The sequence below is a fragment of the Mauremys reevesii genome, linkage group 27 (genome assembly GCF_016161935.1).
Source record: "Mauremys reevesii isolate NIE-2019 linkage group 27, ASM1616193v1, whole genome shotgun sequence".
Taxonomy (NCBI): Eukaryota; Metazoa; Chordata; order Testudines; family Geoemydidae; genus Mauremys; species Mauremys reevesii.
This window is the reverse complement of record NC_052649.1, coordinates 5,045,392-5,064,438: the sequence shown is the minus strand read 5'-3', so window position 1 is coordinate 5,064,438 and position 19,047 is coordinate 5,045,392. Positions and strand designations below refer to the sequence as shown.

The following is a 19,047-nucleotide window of genomic DNA, read 5'->3' as shown; positions in this document are numbered from 1 at the left end:
CATTTATTTTCCATTTTTAGCAAGAAGAGGACAAAGTTCTGAAGTTAGTCCAGAAGAAGTTCTGTGCCAGTGGACCATATAGCGGTAAGATGAAGGCTAATTGCAGGAGTCGAGCCGTGCATCATATTGTATGCCGCGCCAGCACTTCCGTGAAACTCAACTCTTGCACTGTCTGATTGCACAGGCAGGTGCCCTTTTAGGATTTAGATATTTTTTTAAATACTTGTGAAAACCCAAAGTTAAGAACAGCCCTAGGTGTTCTTGTATTTTTAGAGTATGTCTATGCTGCAAAGAAAAACTCAGCACCGAGTCTCAGAGCCCAGGTCGATTGACTCAGCCTGGGTGTGGGGTTAAAAATAACAGTGTGGACGCTTGGGCTGAAGCCCAGGCTCTGAAACCTAGGGCAGGGAAGGACTCGGAGCACAAATGTCTCCACTGCTGCGTTAGTCCCAAGCCTGAGCTCCACAAGCCTGAGTCAGTCGACTCAGCTCTGTGGGTTTTTCCTCAGCAGTGTAGATGTATCCTGAGTCTGCATGTTATCATCACATGTATGGGGGAGAGACTTGCACCTGTAAAATGCTTTTATATTATCATATTAAGATGTTTAAACCTTTGTTCAATATCCAGTCTGGGGCCTTGACTGCCATCTTAAAGACCTCATCTTATGGGCCACAGTAACCGAGTAAATTCTCCATTTATAAGAGCAAGCACAAGCTTGTCGTTTATAATTTCAGTACACCTCTACCCCAATATAACGCAACCTGATATAACACGAATTCAGATAGAACGCGGTAAAGCAGTGCTCCGGGGGACAGGGCTGTGCACTCCGGCAGATAAAAGCAGGTTTGATATAACGTGGTTTCACCTATAACATGGTAAGATTTTTTGGCTCCCGAGGACAGCGTTCTATCGGGGTAGAGGTGTCGATACAAATGCTGGTTAGCTACTGCATGTACAGAAATTAAAACCTTTTATTTCAGAAGTGAAATATGGACTCCTGTTGTCAGATTCTAAAATGATCCTTTTCTCTCAGAATCTTTGCCATTTTTCTGACTGTCAGAATAAGCCAACTTTAAACTGTTGTGTTCAATTGGCCACTGAAACCTGCTGGAACATCAGACTGAACCTCTGTGTCGAGTAGTGTCTGCTACCTCCTTTCCTCAGGCTTCATTTTTTCCTTTCCCTTGTTTAGGGGAGGACTGCCCTCTATGGATGGTCCCCATTAGTATTTGTACAAGCGATGACCCCAGCTGTGCCAAAATGCAAGTGCTGATGGACAAGCCAGAGCTGACGTTGGTTTTGAAAGATGTTAAACCAGGCCAGTGGGTGAAGGTGAGTTTGTGCAGAAGGGAACATGTGCATGAGACTTAAATTCAACCTAATTGAGATGTTCCATTATGCTTCATTCGGACTATTTGTTTTCCTTTCCTACGCTTTTTCGTTGCAAGCTTGCTGTGCTTCTGGTGGGTCTTGTCGGTTCCATTACCCTGCATTGGCTCTGCTCCATAGTGCTTGCTTAGTGAGGTCCTTTCCCTTTGAGGGTTTGCTTCCAAGAGCGTTCTAGACAACGTAAACTCAAACCATTTAGGAGTCCAAGCTTGGAAAATCTGAGCGATGCTATTAAACTGAGGCAGCTTTTGAATTGAACTGTGGTGGCTTCTTGTGCATCCCCATAGCAACCACAGCTTAACTCAGCCCATCCTGGCCAAAAATAGTCCTGTTTATCTTTCATGAGTGTGTAGAGTTTTTATTGGCTATTACCAGGCCAATACAGATCTGCAAGTGAAAAATTCAGCAGATAGTGGTGCGTGTATCAGAATCTAAATGTCAAAACTGAAAAACACTTACCTTGTTGGATTGCTGTCATATGAACTATTTAGGTTAAGGAATAATCATTCTTAAGGTAGAGAAGTACTTTGAAAGGTGACTCCATGAAATAACATTATGGGGGCCAGTCTCTCACTGATTCCATATCAAAAGGGCACTGTCCCATTCTCAACCTTCAGCTACTAAAACACCTTAATCAGGAAATCCAAATTCCATATGGTAACACTGGCATCGATTATCCCTTCTCTCCCCCACGGGGCCTGGTTTGTGGCTCTTCCACATCGGCATTCATCCGGCCCACCAGAAATTTCTCCATTTCCTGAGAAAGAAGGAAACCAACTCAAGGTGAACTTGTAAGGCCAGGAGGTAACAAAAAACATAGTTGTGTTTGTAAACTGAGATCATTTGATATGGACTCAGTGAGACACGTCTGGAACCCTACAGTGTCATTTCAGAGTCACTTTTCAAAATAGAACTGCAGAGGGGTGCTTGATCTCTGGTCCTGTGGTGTTCAAGGATTGTTATATTCGTGGTGTGTTGGGACTTGACAGATTTGACTTCTGCTTGTTTCAGTTGTGTTACTATCTTCTTGAGAAGAGATTTTGCATTCCTCTTACTGGCTAGAGTAGAAACACTGCATCCTTGGACTTCAACACAGGGAATTCTAAGAGGTGTAAAGTAGGGAGTGTAGGGCCCTGGGTGGGATCCACCAAGATTAACCTTCAGATGTGCCTGTTAAGAATGGGAGAAGCAGAGTTGAGATCATATTGTCCCAAATATCACTTCCTTGCCCTTCTGAGAAAGAATCACCATCCTTTGTTTTGCTTCACTAAATCAACCCACTGCCTAGTGCAGTTACACCTGCAGAGGTATGAGCTTCCCTCTGTCCTATTTGGGTGATAAATTCAAAGCCTGGCTGAGCTCATTTACCAGCCCAGACGTGTGAACACCCAGCTTGAGTCACTGAAATGTAATATTTCAGCTGACATGCAGTTTATCACATTTACTTACCACGCAGCACTTTTACACAGGGCAAAGGAGTTTAGTTGTCTTTCTGCAGGGAATAGAAAGAGATCTGCAAAGGTGATTTGGATGGTTTCTAAATATTGCACTGGCATTGCCAATATCAGAATTGAATTGAGCTGGTTGTGGAGTGACGTTAGATACCACATTTTTGTTCTTCCTCTGTACTTAGATGTGTTTCTGCACTGCAGTCCCCTTCACTGATTCCTCCAAGACCCAGAATGCTGCAGTCTGCCTTCAGACATATACAGATGCATGTCCATGTCACCCCATCCTCAAACAGCTCCACTGGCACTCTGTTCGCTTTAGGCTTCCATTCAGAATTGCTCTCCTTGTTATGGAGTTGATCCAGTCTACCTCATGGAGCTAGTTTCTTTCTGCTCTCTTCCCCACTAATTTTAAATACTAGCCTTTGTCTCCCCCACAAACTCACCATTGATGGTGCAAGAGCTTTCACCTCTGCAGCTCCTGCCATTCTGGATATCTCTGCTTCAGCACACCTTATTTCAGATCTGTTCATACCTCTTAATTTCTTTTCCCCTCTGTGCTGTGCAAAATAGTTATGATTTTAAATGACTGTGTGGCTGATTCTGCTGCATGTACTGACAAGGACCATTTGAAAACTGTTTCCATATACTCCAGAAGGACAACAGTGTGCTTATTTATTCAGTGCTGGTAATGTTGGTTTTGTTTTGGTGTATTTCAGTTAAACCTGGGAACAGTTGGGTTTTACCGTACTCAGTACAGCCCTGACATGCTGGAGAGTTTAATACCAGCGATCCAAGACCTCTCCCTACCCCCTGTGGACAGGCTTGGGCTGCAGAATGATCTCTTCTCTCTGGTGAGCAACATGCTTCCTGCCCTGTGTTGTCCGCTTTACAGCTGATTATTAACAAGAACTCCAGTTACTGTAGCTATCAGTGTCTGAAGAACCAGGCTCTGTTCCTGGAGTCAAAGCACCTTTGGGATTACTGCATACAGAGGATTATTAATGAGCTTTGCACGTTAGAACTTGTACTATAAATTTAAATCCTGTAGCACGAACCTGAGCCTGCAACTCTGTTTTGCTGTTTCTCGCAGGGGTGTTTCAACCTTAGTGTTTTTTATAAACAAATAGTATATGAAAACTTCCCTTGTTTCTCTCACCCGAGTCAGGATTAGTTCCTGATCCCTAAAAGAGTTTTGAGCAAAGGGCTTGTTGGAGAAGCTTGTCAACTGTCTTCCCTCTGGGGACAGAATCCATTTTTATGTCCCACATACTATACGCTTTTTTTTTTTAAACTGCATAGGGTTTGAGCATTAGATATGAAACAGTCGACCTCCCCCTTCTCCTTCCCTGAAATTGGCTGGATAAGGTCCTCTTTTGCTGAAAGAAATGACTGGTGGTTTTGGATACAGTGTCATAGCACAGATTTGCATTAAAGCAAGGGGTACAAAGCAAGCTTTGAATATCACCTTTCGAAGATACAAATGTCCCATGAGGTGGGCTCTTGGAGCAGTTACCTCCTGTAACTGAAGTCATACTTTCTTATATTGCCAGTCAGCAATCAGCTGTGGGATTTAAACACAGTTTTGAGACTACATTGACTTCCTGCAACTTTGGAGATAGAAATAGTCTTAAGCTTGTAAAGTATGCCACGGTTTAGCTGCTACAGTTTTTAAGGAGAAGCTGTCAGTAGTTTTGGTCTGTAGCTTAGGTATTGTAAACTGCTCGGAACAAAAATATTTTCATGACACTTTCTAAAAATCAGTTGTTTAATTATTTTCTCATAGTGCTGGAAACAACAATTTTGTGCTAGCGCACAAGAACTGGGAAATGAAACTGACTTCCTTAGTTTCCCTGTCCCAAGTGAATGAAGGGCAAAAAGTAAACAGCAAAAATGGTAACAAGTAAAACTTAGATGTTTAATCCAAAATGAGGTTTCAGTGGACACAGAATCTGACAGGGAGAAAGGAAGATCTGAGGGGGGTTCTGTTTTCAGCCCTAACACAAACCTACTGTGACTTTGAGAAAGTTGCTTAAGCTCTGTCCCTCGGTTTTCCCAGTATTATCCTTAGCCTCCTTTTTCTAAAGTGCTTTGTCTGCAGTTCAGATGCACTCTGGGTGCTGTGTATTAATAATAAGAAGGCAGGTGAGAAACTCTCAGTAGACCCATCTTGACACCATCTTTCTCCACACACAAGTGCAGCTCACATTCAGACCCTGTAGACTGTGAAGAGGAAAGAATGTTAAATAACTGTGTGGTGAACTATTGAATGTTTCAAATCTGTTTGGAGATGAGATTAATCTGTCTCTTTTCCTCTCCCAGGCCCGAGCTGGAATCATTAGCACTGTAGATGTTCTAAAAGTCATGGAGGCTTTTGTGAATGAGCCCAATTATACTGTGTGGAGCGACCTGAGCTGTAACCTGGGGATTCTCTCAACTCTCTTGTCCCACACAGACTTCTATGAGGAAATCCAGGTGTTTGTGAAAGATGTCTTTTCACCCATAGGAGAGAGGCTGGGATGGGACCCCAAACCTGGAGAGGGTAGGAGATGGTTTTATGCTATGGAATTTAATAGTGGTTTTGAAATACTGCTATATGGTGAATAGGTTAAAAAAAATGTGGGTGTGCAAAGCATTTTGAGGGGTGGAACATTGCTTCTGGTGTGTTTAGAAAAATGTTCCTCATATTTTCCTGCTGCAGTTAAAACCAGCTGACATGGTCAAATCCATCTCACCATGTTTCTCTGCACCTTGAAAGGTCTCTTACCCTAGCTATGAGTCTGATAGTGCAAAGATTGCAAGGCCAATGAAAAGCTTTATGCCTGCACTATTTGTCCTGGACTAATCTGAGCCATGTTGTAGCAAAGCACTGACAGGTATAATGCCCATTTGAGCCTAACTTCAGTGAGGCCAGATTACAGATCTAACTATTTGTGTCTAGCCTGCAAAATCCCCTTCTCATGAACCTCTCCTCAAAAATCAGTGCACTCTCCAGCAGAACCAGGGGAGTGGAAAAGATCTAGCTTTTTTACACCGCTTCCAAGGATGTGGGAGAGAAGACGATTGTGCATTTATAACCTGCCCTAATGGCTGTAGGTCATGAATGGAGCTGCTTAAATATTGTCCCAAATTAATTTTTCTCTCTTCCTTATCCTTGTTTATCAGGTCATCTGGATGCACTTCTGAGGGGCCTGGTTTTGGGAAAACTAGGAAAAGCTGGGCATAAGGCAACATTAGAAGAAGCGCGACGTCGGTTTAAGGACCATGTAGAAGGAAAACACATCCTGTCAGCGGACCTGAGAAGTCCTGTAGGTTACTGTGAACTCTACTTCCGAATGGAGTCAACCCCATTTTCACTCTGCCTCTTGTTCTGTACCAAACTCTTGTATTTACAGTGGCCAGAATTAGTCTGAGTCCCCTACTGCAGCACTGCCTGACTAGGTTTTTGTCCCTAAATTAGGTTTGTACAGAGCAGATCTCGCCTTTTGTTTTTGGAATTTTGCTTCTCGCAAGTTTGCAATCCTCATTGCTTTGGAACTTATTAGTGAACTGACCCCATCCCCTTTGGCAAGCTAGCAGAAATCAGTATCACAGAATTAAGGTTGCTGTGCCCTGAATTGAATTGTGGCTGGCTCCTAGTCAGTAATTCACAGTTTAATCCTTAAATTGCTGGCTTTCTCCAGGCAGCTGACTGAATGCTTATAGGTGTTCAGTCTCATGAGGACTAAAATGCTTTATTTAACTGAAAGAATTGGGCTTAACATAGGAGTGTTTGGATAAAATTCAGTGGCCTGTGATATATAGGAGGTGAGACCAGATGATCTAATGGTCCCATCTGGCCTTAAACTCTGTTAATCTTTGTATCTATATCTGTCACCAGTGAGTTAATGTAGTTTAAGAAAACATTTACTCTTTCACTAGTATGCTATTTAGCTTGTCTAAGGGAAGTGCCACAAAACCCCTAATTATCTCTATCACCAGATCAGGGGTTGAAAATCACATTGGTCTGAGGTCTGGGAGTGACTAGATCAAAGGATTGGGAACAGGTTTAAGATCAGATATCTTGTGAATTACCAGAATCGGGAATGGCTTGTGCCTTATCCCACTGGGAATCACGTCACTGTCATTGCTTTCTTGCGACTGCCTCCTGGCACCGCTGTCCCATGTTTAATTTCCAACATGATTTTAGCAGCCAAAATCTCTCTCCCTTTTATAGTTAGATTAAAGCTTGATGGCATTTTTTAAAATATTGATTTCTAGCTTTGAGGTGTCCTGAAGTGTGACTTGAAGCAGGAGGGCAAGGCGTAAGACAGATCTTTAAAGTTCACTATCTTGTACGGATATTTTCAGGACCAGTAAACTTCTCCAAGATCTGGTCCCAGACCACTAATGAGAGAAATGTATTATTGCAGGTAGCTTATATTGTAAGAGAACTCCTACGAGTACTCTTGTGTATAATATCTTACCTATAGCCTCTTCATCCATGTTGCCATCTCTTCCTCTGCCTTTCCATTTCTAAAAGCCTGCTTTTCAAAGAACCTTCCTTGTGTTCTCTCTTAGGTGTATGTAACCGTTTTGAAGCATGGAGATGGTGCTACTTTAGACACTATGCTAAAGGTGAGTGTGCTCTTCTTGTCACCTCAAGATCTGTCCATTTATACAGCCAGGAACTAAATGTTCTTCCTCACGAACTGATCTGTGAGGCAGTTGGTCTGAAGCTAGTGTCGCTCCCATCTTCTGCAGGTGATGTGGAAACTAGTTTGCCACAGTATTGTTTGGTTACAGATAGTGTTGAGGTGCCATCTAGTGGGCTGCTACGCCTGTTTCCTTAAAACAATGTGCCATTGCTCAAAGGCGTTTGGTGCCTGCTTGACCCTATGTAAACCAAGTGCTGAGTAGTCCAGTGCAGATTACCAGTTGGCTATGTGCCCCATTGCTGGGCAGATAACGTGGAGAGCTGTGGGAGTATTCATAGCCGTGTAGTACCACATGTCCACTTCAGAATCTCCTCTACTTGAATGCCAGCCATGCAGCTCCAGTATATTGCGAATGATTTACCATACAGGGTAAGAATCCACATAACGATTACTCCTAATCTGTGCTGTGTTTAACTTTGCTTACTCTTGTTCTCCAAAGCTACACAAACAAGCAGATATGCAGGAGGAGAAGAACCGAATTGAGCGAGTCCTCGGAGCCATCTCTCAACCTGAACTGATCCAAAAAGTTCTGACCTTTGCACTTTCCGTAAGTTATCAGAGGGGTTGGTGCTTGTCTACCTCATGGGAACAGGGCTATTATAGAGCACCTTGAGGTGGTAGGATGGATGGCTCTAGGGTAGGGTGAAGTATCAACTGCTTTTGAAAAGGACCCACCAACCTTTGGCCTCGTTGCCAAATCTTCTAGAGTTGTACTGTATCCCATGGTTAATGTGGCATGGTTCTCAAGGCCCCAGTGTCAGGCCCAAGAGGGGTATAGAAGGAAAGTGTGAAGGGGTGTCACCTGTCTTTGTATTTTAATGTTCAGCCCTAGACTGAGGCTGTCTGCCCTCCGTCCCCAGGGTTAGTCATTCTCCTGTTTAACTAGTGTCAGCTCTTCCTCATGGATTGGCTTCTTGTTCTCTACCTTAAAAAGCCAAAAGGTGTACAGCCTGGGAGAACAGAAGCTGATAGATGCTGCCTACAAGAGCAACCTCTGAAAAGTGCCTTGAGAAATAAAGCAAATGGTCTGTTTCCGAGGACACTGGCTTGAATGTTTGCTTCCTCCTTGTTTGCAGGAAGAGGTACGTCCCCAGGATACCGTGTCTGTTATCGGTGGAGTGGCTGGAAGCAGCAAGCAGGGGAGGAGAGCTGCCTGGAAATTTGTAAAGGACAATTGGGAGGAACTTTATAATCGCTATCAGGGTGGATTCTTAATATCCAGACTAATAAAGGTGTGTGCAGTTGCCTGGAAACTTTGGGCATGTCGTTAATAACATCTAGACAGTTCTAATTAAAATGGTTCTCCGGGCTTAAAAAATAAATATTCTTATCTCTTTTCAGCTATCGGTGGATGGATTTGCAATTGATAAAATGGCTGCAGAGGTTAAGGTAAGACATAATGAAAGACAGGCACAGGAGTGGAGTAGCTTTCTCTTGACTCTGGCTGTGATTTTGGCCAGGGCACTTAACCTCTGTCTCTCGGGCCTTGTCAACAAGAGAAAGTTCCACTGGTTTAAGTAAATTGGTTTTTAACATGACTTATTTGAACTACTGCAACCCCCCTGTGTGGACGCTTACTTTGGCTTAGTTTAATCTGATGCCTATTCAAGTCAAACTAAACTGCAATAAACCTGGTTTGAACTAGAATAAGTGTCCATGTAGCTTTTTGCACCAGTTTAACTAAATTGGTTTAAAATCATCCCACTAGGTAAACTGGTGCAACTTTTGTTATGTAGACTAGCCCTGTTTCCTCCATTTGTAAATTGGAATTAAAACCTCCGTATGTCAGAAGTGGTGGGGTGGTTAACTATCTAATGTTCATCGTTTTACGATGTAAAGTGCCACGTAAACTATAAAGCAAATTGATTCTAGAGAGGCAGTAGTACCACTATCATTAAGATGGAGATTAGCTTACAGTTTAACAGCTGATTTTTCCAACTCCTCTAAAATTCACATATTTGGATTGTCTTGGACATTCCTGTACCTCATAGGGATCCAGGATTAGTGGTCTAAATCTGAGGTCATTTGGCCTATGGGGTTCCCAAGATACGGTCCCCTTAAAATAATCACGACATCAAAATGTTGTAACTTTTTTTTGTGCGTGTACCTGGGGCTCAAAATGATCTTGCTCTCTCAGGACTGATCTCAGCTAATGTCTCGCTCCCACTTTCTCTCCGGAAAAGCAGTGTTCAAAAAGTTAGAGTCCGAGTTGGACAGCAGCGTGGTTTGAGCCAGAGTCATTTGCCAGCATACAGCTACACTGGGGCAAGCCGGAGCGTTTGCAGACAGTCTGATGTCAGAGCAGGTGACAAGCTTGGGCCATTGAATCCAACCGGCACCCATCTACTGAGAGTCCGTGGCAGCTTTCTGAAAATGTGTTGGGGACAATATTTGCTCTTTGCCTGCAGAGGCGCCTTCTGGAAAGAAATGTCAGATGTGAAAAATGTGTCACATGGCCCTTTTTAAAACCGGTCTCGTCGTAGCCCCGTTGGTCCCAGGGTATCGGAGAGACGAGATCAGGGAGGTAATATCTTTTATTGGACCAACTTCTCTCACCAACAGAAATTGGTCACAGCTCTTCCTTTATTAGAACAGCCGTGGCAAACCTCAAATGAGATTTTTTTTCCCCCACAAACGCTATAGAAGAATCCAACCGTCCACAAACTACAGTAAACATTTTAAAAATTACACTCCAAGCCAAAAGACAGTTTGTGTAGACCTTTCTCATCCCTGTTAAAATGGAAAATCGCTAGTGCAACCATAACAGGTGGGGCTATTGCCCCATCATAATCAGCAGATTCTCCATTTCTTGATGTCTTCAGATCAAGACTGGTTGCCTTTCTGGAAGAGATACTTAGCCAAACACAAACGATTGGGCTCAATATAGGGGTACCAGGGTGAAATGTAAGGACCTGTGGGATACAGGAGGTCAGACTGGATGATCTAATGGGCTCCTTTAACCTTAAATTCTACAAATCTTTAAATAATATTGCTGTCACACACGGCCTGGAGTAGTGTTTAGTTTTGCAAATTGGGGTCATTTGGTCAAGGGATTTCTCAGATACAGCCCCCCCCCCCCCTTCAAGAAGCTGGTTTTAATACTCAGATTCTTCTAAAACCCAGACGCATAGTAAGATTGTCGTGAAAATGGATGTGCCGGAGCGGGGCTGGGTTTGACTTTGGGAGATGGGGGGGAAGAGCGCTCAGTGAGATGAATGAGCCACGTCACACCTCTGCAATCCTCCTGTCCCCTACACAAAACTCAGCCACTTATCCCGAGAAGCGAACAGAGTATTTTGTGGTGCCATTTCCGTCATTATCAATACTATCACCTTGCTCACTAATGTGCTAATTCTCAGTGGCTCTCCTCGTCAATAGAATGAGTTAGTGAGGTTCTGCTGTCGTGGGGAAGAGTTCACTAGTATGCAAAGGAATGGAGTGATTATTCATCCTTATTTTGATAGCATCCTCCGCTTTAATTCTGAAATGCCAAGTGACAGTCTTTAATGGAGAGTTCTCTGGCTGGAATTATTTCCATGTGGTCAACTTCCATTCTTCCAGGGAGTGGAGAGAAGGGCAGGTCTGTGTGCAGCAAAAATGTCTCAGGCCTCCGTGCTCTCAGCAGTGCCCCTTCTCCTCTGGGACAGAGGCCCATTTAAAAGCAGCATGTTAGGGAAGGTATTCGTAATCCTAAAGGGCCTCGGGTGTAATTTAGTGTCTTCCAAGTAGCCTAGTGACATTCACACCTTGGATTTGTTTCTCATTTGCTGCCCTCCCATGATGAGATGGCAGCTGGCCCTGTCTTCGTTTAAGCGCAGTTTGCTGTCACAGGTAGTCAGTACGTAGCGGTGGAAGGCTCTGTCTCAACCAGTTTGCAGGAATAACGCTGTGGATTTTCCCAAGCAGAGCAGGCATTTTGCTGTTCCTCTGCCATACCTGTGGTTACACAAGTAGCCTAGCAAACTAAGAGCCCCATCCTGTGGCCTCACTCACCCAGCTACGCTCAGTGACGTCGTCATCTCTTCTCACATGAGTAAGGGCCCCAGGAGCGCGAGACGTTGTTTTCGTAGAAATACTTTCTACCCAACTGGTGAATTTGACCATTTAAAAAAGCATATTTTTGTCTATAGCTGTTACCCCTGTATAGATGATTGTGTGTGTTTTATTCAGGCCTTCTTCGAGACTCACCCTGCTCCGTCGGCAGAACGCACTGTCCAGCAGTGCTGTGAAAACATCCTGCTGAATGCAGCTTGGCTGAATCGGGACGCTGAGAGCATCCACCAATATCTTCTGCAGCGCAAGGCCCCGCCAGCCATGGTGTGAATCTGTGCATGTGGCTGCTGCAGTCCTACTGCCTCGTCAGGGGGAGAGGGAGGAGCTACCCAACAGAGGGTTCATATGCCAAGAATTTGGAGTCTTTTCTCAAAGCAATGGGGATTGGACAATGAATGTAGTTAACTGGTTCCTGCTCACACTCCAGAATTAAATTCTATTAAAAAAAATTATCAGCAATTCAGCAAAAAAAAAAAAGTCTGTAAATATGATAGTAATAAAATAGAGCATAACAAAACTGTGAAACTTCCTCAAGCCTTGTCAGTGGTTAAAATATTTAACACCCCCTTCCTACACTCTTATTGACAGATGTTCTGTTTTTTTACATCCCCTAAAAAGGAAACCAGAGGCTCTGGGTCAATGGAATTTTGTGATGAGTCTGGGGCAGGAATGGGTTAATACCTCTGTGTGAGACGTAGTGCGCGTTGTGTGGAACAGTTCACTATGAAAGGCAGGTAGCTGGTATAACATACTCTGAATCTGTGCATAAATTCCACTTGCGTGGTTTTTTGGGAGATTATTTTCCTGCAACCTCCAATCAAATCCAAGGATAGTAGGTTCCCCCCCACCCCATCCCTTCTGTGTCACCTCTTGGCAAAAAGAAAAATGTTCTGTTGCTCTTTGGTTTTTCTCCTTGGTTCCACTTGCTGATGTCCTTCTTAGAGATAAAGGAATTGTTAAAGAAACATCTTTCACAGCCACATTAAATAAGAGATCAATTCATGCAATATTTTTTTCCTTATTAAATGCACCCTCAAAATGCATGTGAATGAGGAGCTAGAGTAGTGTGTGACTGGTTCCCTGCGGGCACCGTTACTTGTTTAAAAGATCTAGCTTGTCCAGCCTCCTCACAGTCATAGCCACACCTGCTTTTATTTTTGTTCCTTTGCTGTGATGTTGATGGTCATTTGATTCAGGAGCCTTAAATTAGTGATAACTGGTGTGACTTAGATGAAGTCTAAGCTGTGTGCCATCATTGACTTCACCAAACGGCATGGCCTACTAATCAGACACCACCACCTAATGAACGAACGTTTGAGTTCCCACGGTTTTTTCTTTTAACAGGAATTCATATTTGGTGTGGCTTAACTGTGTTTCAGAAGGTCATCAGACTAACTGTCCGACTGCTTCCCTGAAATTTTTTGTGCTATTGTTTTAAAATAAAAAATTAAAACAGTTGGCGTTAATAAAAATGTCAATGTGAAATCGATGTCCTGCTTTTTGTGTTCTGTTCAAGGCCCGACGAGGCGTTGCTGCTTCAGATTAATCGTCGCAGCTTGGAAAGCTGCTTAAATGTCCATAGACGCTGTTGGTCATTTGTCCACTGTGGCTTTAACTGTCCAAAGGAGCACTTGTCCTTCCGCCTTTTTGTCCCTCCTGCAGCCATTGGTAGGGTATTGGGGTGGCTGGATGAGCTAACCAAATGGAGATCAGAAGACCTGTATATCTTGTATAGCATTTTGCATACAGCCTATATCCCAAACATGAAAGAACTAATAACCGAGGGACAGAATTTACGAGGTGTAGACAAGGGAGAAGAGATTCCCAATCTCAACTGAAAACATGAAAAGTTGGGGTGGTAGGGATGCAGGAAGATGTTTAAAGTGGCAGGAGCTGCAGAGGAGCTTTTGTACCAGCAGAGGTGAGATTATCTAGCAGTGCAGAGAAAGGGAAATAAAATAGAAACTAGTTGTATAAAGACCCCTGGCGCAAGTCATCACGGGCTTTAAAAACCAAGGAGCGAGCTTGGAGCTGAATCCTGAAATGGAAAAGGAACCAGCAAAGGCGACAGAATTGGGTTAATGTGGCAGGGAGGAGAATTTTGCATAAGCTATAGGCAGGAAAGCTGGGACTTAAAGCTACAGAAGAATGCTCAAGGCACGGATCCCTTGAGCAATGATGCTGAGTCAAGGCAGTGATGTACATAGGTAACAGGCAGCTTTATTGCTATGTGGGCTCTTGGTCTGCAAAACGCCAGCATCCCTGGAATTGGTGCGGCTATATGGTCAGAAATGTGATTTAAATAGGCAGTCGGTCGGCTCCCTATGCGTTCTGCATCATAGCGACTTAATTTACTGACCAAAACAATTTTTTTTCGCCGCGTCAGGGCTGCAGCGCCAGTGTAACTGCAGATGAGCAAGCTGGTTTCTCTTCTGCCTCTTGTGCGCTGACAAAATAACCTGCCAAGTTCTCCTTCCAGTGTGAGTGGTGATGTATGAAGAGAAAAGAACGCTGTTTGGGTTTGTGACACCAGATGCAGCTGCTAAGTTAAGACCATCTCATTTTGACTTGTAAACGAAGCATGTTTGATTTGCAAGTTATTGAGGTAGAACAACAAAAAATAACTTTGTGGTCACTGTTCAGTTGGCTGACTAACAAACTGAAAGCTTGGGTCTTTCTTCTGGATCCAGGAGAATGGAGCTAGGTTGGATCCCGGATGAAGATAAATCTAATTTTATTTTGTCCACGTCCATCCAATCATCCTGCAACTTGGCACAAACTGGCACCCTGTCTAAAGAGATCCAGGCTAGGAATGGCAGGAGTTGCTGCAGATCAGGCTTTTGGTGCCTTGGTGGAGCTTGACCTGAGGCTTGGGCGATGAACAACAGGAGTTTTGCAGGTTAGGAGTGAGGTGTATTTTGCTACGCTGTCTGCAGCCCGTGGTTGGAACATCAGGGATGATTATAGGTAACCTCCATGTCAGCTCATTAAACAAGGGCTCCACTGTGTTGTATTTGGAAGTTAAGCCCATGAAATGTTACACAGAATTATTTGTTCTTTTTTTCCCTTCTAGTCTGTTTCACTCTTTATCCAACTAGCTCCCCAGTGAGATCTAAATTAGGCAGGAAGTAGGAGACCTACCGCACGGGAAGCAGTAGTAAAAGCTTTCCTAGTCTACTTTGGAGAAGTTTGCTTCCGTTCCATCCCATCACTGGCCTGGCTGCTGCGAAATACCCCCAAATCTATTCTCCCTGCAAGAACCTTGGTACTAGGCTGACTCGCATTCCAAGGTGGTTTGTGGACAAATCTAGATCGAATCTGTTAGCCCACATTTCAGTGAGGGAGGATTTCTGAAGGTCTCGGCTGACAATCTGGGTATATTCTACGTGCCTATTAAGGCCTATGGTCGTGGCAGCTCCTGGTCGTGGCAGCATCCCTAAGAGCAAGTGAGAAGCAGCGTGTGACATGCAAGAGTGGAACTCCTGGGTTCTAATCCTGGTGACTTTGACACTTCGGATGAGTAATCTATGCCTCGTTTTACCCAGGCTGAGGTTTGAGTTCATCTTAAACACTAAGATGCTGTTGTGAAAGGTTCCTTACCCCCCCTTCCCATGTTCTTCTGCATACTGGAGTGGAGGGCTATGGAAATGGTGCACCGGTGCCTCAGCCTCAGGGACTCTGCTGTTGGTTTCTGCCCCAGACTGGTTGTGCTGTGATTGCAACCATCCACATCCTATGTGGAATGTCCCTTTAAAGGTGCAGGAGCTTTGCGTGTGCTAGAAGGCAGGTGGGCTTTGCTAGGCTCCATGAGCGAACCAGCCCCACTTGGAAATGGTGCTCCTGAGCCCTGCTTTGGTTTTCTGACAGCTGTGCCAAAGCTGCTCATTTGAATCCCAGTCAACCGAGGGGCTGTGTAGGTTTGGAACAGATGCTGCTCCTAGCACAGAGCTCACTTCCTGCTCTGCGCAAAGGGAGGCGGGGCTTCCCTGAGCACAAAGCATCAAAGCAATAGAAATGTGCTGGGTGCTTTTCTTTGGGTGGAAGGTTTAACCGTCTGATCTCTCTACGCCTAAGGCTACCGGGACCTAGGAAAGTTAAATCATATTTTAAAATAAATTTCCTTGCTTATGCCATAACCCCCCAACTTAGATCATTAAAACTCAGCTTTCAAAAAATACAGACCTCAAACTCTTTCCTACGGTTTGTTCGCTTTTGCCGTTTTCTCAGCTTCTACCATGAAAGTAGCCTAGTTTCAATTTATCTACAGTCCTCAATTTCCTTTTCAAGTTCTCATCCACCTGCACTTCCATGTCTGGACTGCACATGCTGCAGAGGATGATTTTGGTTTCGACTCTCCACTGGCATTTTTAAAGTGTCATTGAAATACTTACATTGATTTCAAGTTTTATGTAAACTTTTTACAAAAATGGAGAGGTTGCATTGAATTTTGCAATTGAAATGGAGAGGTTGCATTGAGGTTGACTTGAATTTTTGTTTACTTAGGAATCCACTGATGTTTTTCTACTCAGTACGTCATAGCCTATCAATTCTGCAGTGGCAGCTCCAGGCACCAGCGCTCCAAGCAAGCCGTGGGGGGGTGCCCTGTGAGGGCGGCAGTCAGGCAGCCTTCGGCAGCTTGCCTGCGGGAGGTCCCTGGTCCTGCAGATTTGGCAGTGATTCGGCGGCGGGTACGCCGAAGCCACGGGACCAGTGGACCTCCTCCAGGCACGTCACCAAAGCCACGGGACTGGAGACCTCCCACAGGCGCATCGCCAAATCCATGGGACCGGCAGACCTCCCGCAGGTGCGCTGCCAAAGGCAGCCTGCCTGCTGTGCTTGGGGCAGCAAAAACGCTAGAGCCGCCCCTGCAATTCTGCTACCTCGTCTGAAGCAGATAGATACAAGCAGGCCTCAAACTCTAGATGCAGACTTCTAGTTGGTCCTGTCTGGGAAAGGATGCCAACTATAGCCTTCATTTTAGCCTCTAGGACCCTGATCCGAATGCAGCCAGTCTTGGTTGAGATCGGGAATTATGATCACCTGACAGTTTGATAGTCCATGTGAAGTAATTTGATCAATCCAATTTGGAGTGGGCAGGCATCTGCATGATAAAATACACTGTGCTTGTTAGCCGAAGTCTGAGCTGGTACCAGTAAGACGCTTGTGCTACTGTGGCTAGGGCAATCAACCCAGCTCCTTTCAAAAATTAAATTCACAGTGTTCGAGCCTTTTGACAAGGAGCTTGACGACTTTTTGAGCAATGTCCCAGTCTCTCAATCTTACACAGAATGTGTCGTCCCTGCAGGCAGCTGGGTACTCATTACATGAACATCCTACTGTTCATCTGAGAGACTTTTCACTAGTTAACAAAATCTGCCTTAGCCCGTGAGAACCCCCGACCCCCGAGGAAAGTGGGGAATACGTTGGCTACCCCAATTTATTCCTTACACACACACACACACCCCCCCCCCCAGGCTCGGAACTATTCTAGTGACAGTCCGGTAAAGGCAGGGTTGTGGCTAGCTGGAGTCTAGTACACTTCCCTTGACGCGAGGCTGGGGGCCAGGCAAGAGGAAAGCGTGCTGCAGCTCTTCTAGCCACAAGCATGGGGGAGCAAGCATTGTTCCGCTCCGAGAGCGCAAAGGATCATAAGGCACAGGCAATGCAACGCTGCTCGGGCACTAGACGCAGCATTAGGCAGAGCAGTGGGCAGCGGGCTGGCTCGGAAGGGATGTTTGTCCTCACCTAGCTGGGTTCCTAGCGCTGGGTTCAGCTGAAGCTAAAGGATCTGTTCATTCAAGTGAAGCTGCAATGGCGTGAAAATGCAGCTGTGCAGGTGCAGTCTCCAAGCTGCTCTGTTGCCCCGGAGGGTGACGATGTGCTGCTCTCCCAGGGGCTACGCTCGCTGGTTTGGTTAATGCTAAGCACCAGGCCCAGGGCCTCAAAGGGATTAGGTGCTTCAGCGGGTACGTCTACACTGCAAAGAGCCCAGGCCAACTGACCTGGGCTGGTGGAGGTTAAGTGGCAGGGCAGATGTTCCTGCTGTGCTGGAGGCCAGGGTCTGAACCCAGCAAGGGGTGGGGGGGGGGATGTCTCAGAGCCCAAGCTCCACCCAGTAGCGCAAGCTCCAGCCAGTTGAGCAGGGCTCTGGGACTTGCTGCCACGGGTCTGCAGGGGAGAGGTACCCACGGTGGGTCGGAGCTCAGTAGCCTCCGCAGTCTGGAGCTGGCTACCGTAGCCGCTGAATGTCCCCTGGCCTGCCACGGAAACGCCTCCTTGCCCTGCACTGGAGGTAAAAGACCTTGGGCCGCTTCATTAATGGCAAGTGAGAGGGAAGGAAAAAGGTGACCATCTACCTGCTGCTTAAACTCCTCCAGAGGGGAAAGGACAAACCTGCTCTGTTCTCCATTCAGCGGGCGGGAAAGTGTGTGTATGAAATCCCAGGGCACAGCTTGACCCCGCCGTACTGCTGATCCTGTTTATGTTACAGGGCTAGGCTGACTCCAAAAGCTTGTCTACACTTGTGTGTTAATTCCGCTTCAGGTAGGGTGGGGGGACCCAAGCCTAAGGAACCACCTGGCGTTGCAGAAAGTAGTGTGGGTAGGTCAATAGGTGGGGCTATTTTCCTCTGCCTCAGCCCTGCCATTGCACAAGGGGTAACGGTTGGGAGGCGCTTTCCTTTCCATGAGACACATACACGGGAGCTCTGACTCGTGTGGGTCTTAAAAATTCCCTGGAGCTTTTCACCAGTGCTGGGTTCAGTGCTGGAGTCCTGCTCTAATCCAGTTTGGAGTAATTACATCCCCCCACCCTAAATTCCACCCACATTCTCAACCAGCTGTGGTATCCTCCTTCACTTCCTGTCCTAAACTCAGGTAATATCCCTTTGCCTGGTTCAACTCTTGGTGCGTTCCACCCCAGAAGCGGCTGCGTTTCTGGCTACGCCTATGTTTGCTTCCTCGCTGTTGCACCTTCTTCATAGGCGGGTGTGAGTGTAGACGCAGCTCCAAGTGTCTGACCAGCATTTTCACTCCTGTCCAAACCTTGTTTGTACTTCAGGAGCATGTAAGGGCCTCACCTGCGATCAGGCACTCAGCCATGCTACAAGGAGCTAGGAAGAGAGAGTCCCTGCTCCCCAGAGCTTTCAAGCTGTGGTGTTGGACTGTCAAAGGAGCAGCCGAATCTCACTGAATTTCAGTCCACGTCATTTAAGAGCATAGCCAAAAAGGTGGCATGGGAAGGGACTTTCTCACAGTTACACATTAGAGCCAAGAATAGACCCTAGCTCTCCTGCCATGTACACCGACTGCCCTCTCCACTCCACCACTCTGCCGCCTTTAAGCTGAGCCTCTCAAAGCTGTACCAGTGTTCAGCCTTGCAATGAAGCTCGCCCCTTTTACAGCTAGGGCAACCGAGGCACCGAGCAGTTAAGTGACTCATTCAAGGTCACGCGGTGAGCT

The 19,047-nt window shown here is 45.6% G+C and overlaps 1 protein-coding gene across 3 annotated transcripts in view; it reads left to right on the top strand.

Annotated features, from left to right (window-relative positions):
* The window catches only part of NPEPPS (aminopeptidase puromycin sensitive), a 55,761-nt gene extending 42,685 nt beyond the window's left edge, over window positions 1-13,076 (top strand). For all 3 annotated transcript variants that reach the window (XM_039516747.1, XM_039516749.1, XM_039516748.1), the window contains 10 exons: window positions 21-84; window positions 1,193-1,332; window positions 3,557-3,691; window positions 5,160-5,379; window positions 6,003-6,145; window positions 7,398-7,454; window positions 7,974-8,081; window positions 8,611-8,766; window positions 8,876-8,923; window positions 11,705-13,076. In XM_039516747.1, the coding sequence (XP_039372681.1) occupies window positions 21-84; window positions 1,193-1,332; window positions 3,557-3,691; window positions 5,160-5,379; window positions 6,003-6,145; window positions 7,398-7,454; window positions 7,974-8,081; window positions 8,611-8,766; window positions 8,876-8,923; window positions 11,705-11,857 (1,224 nt within the window). In that variant the 3' untranslated portion in view covers window positions 11,858-13,076. The remainder of the gene's footprint in view (window positions 1-20; window positions 85-1,192; window positions 1,333-3,556; window positions 3,692-5,159; window positions 5,380-6,002; window positions 6,146-7,397; window positions 7,455-7,973; window positions 8,082-8,610; window positions 8,767-8,875; window positions 8,924-11,704) is intronic.
* The last annotated feature ends 5,971 nt before the right edge of the window (window positions 13,077-19,047 follow it).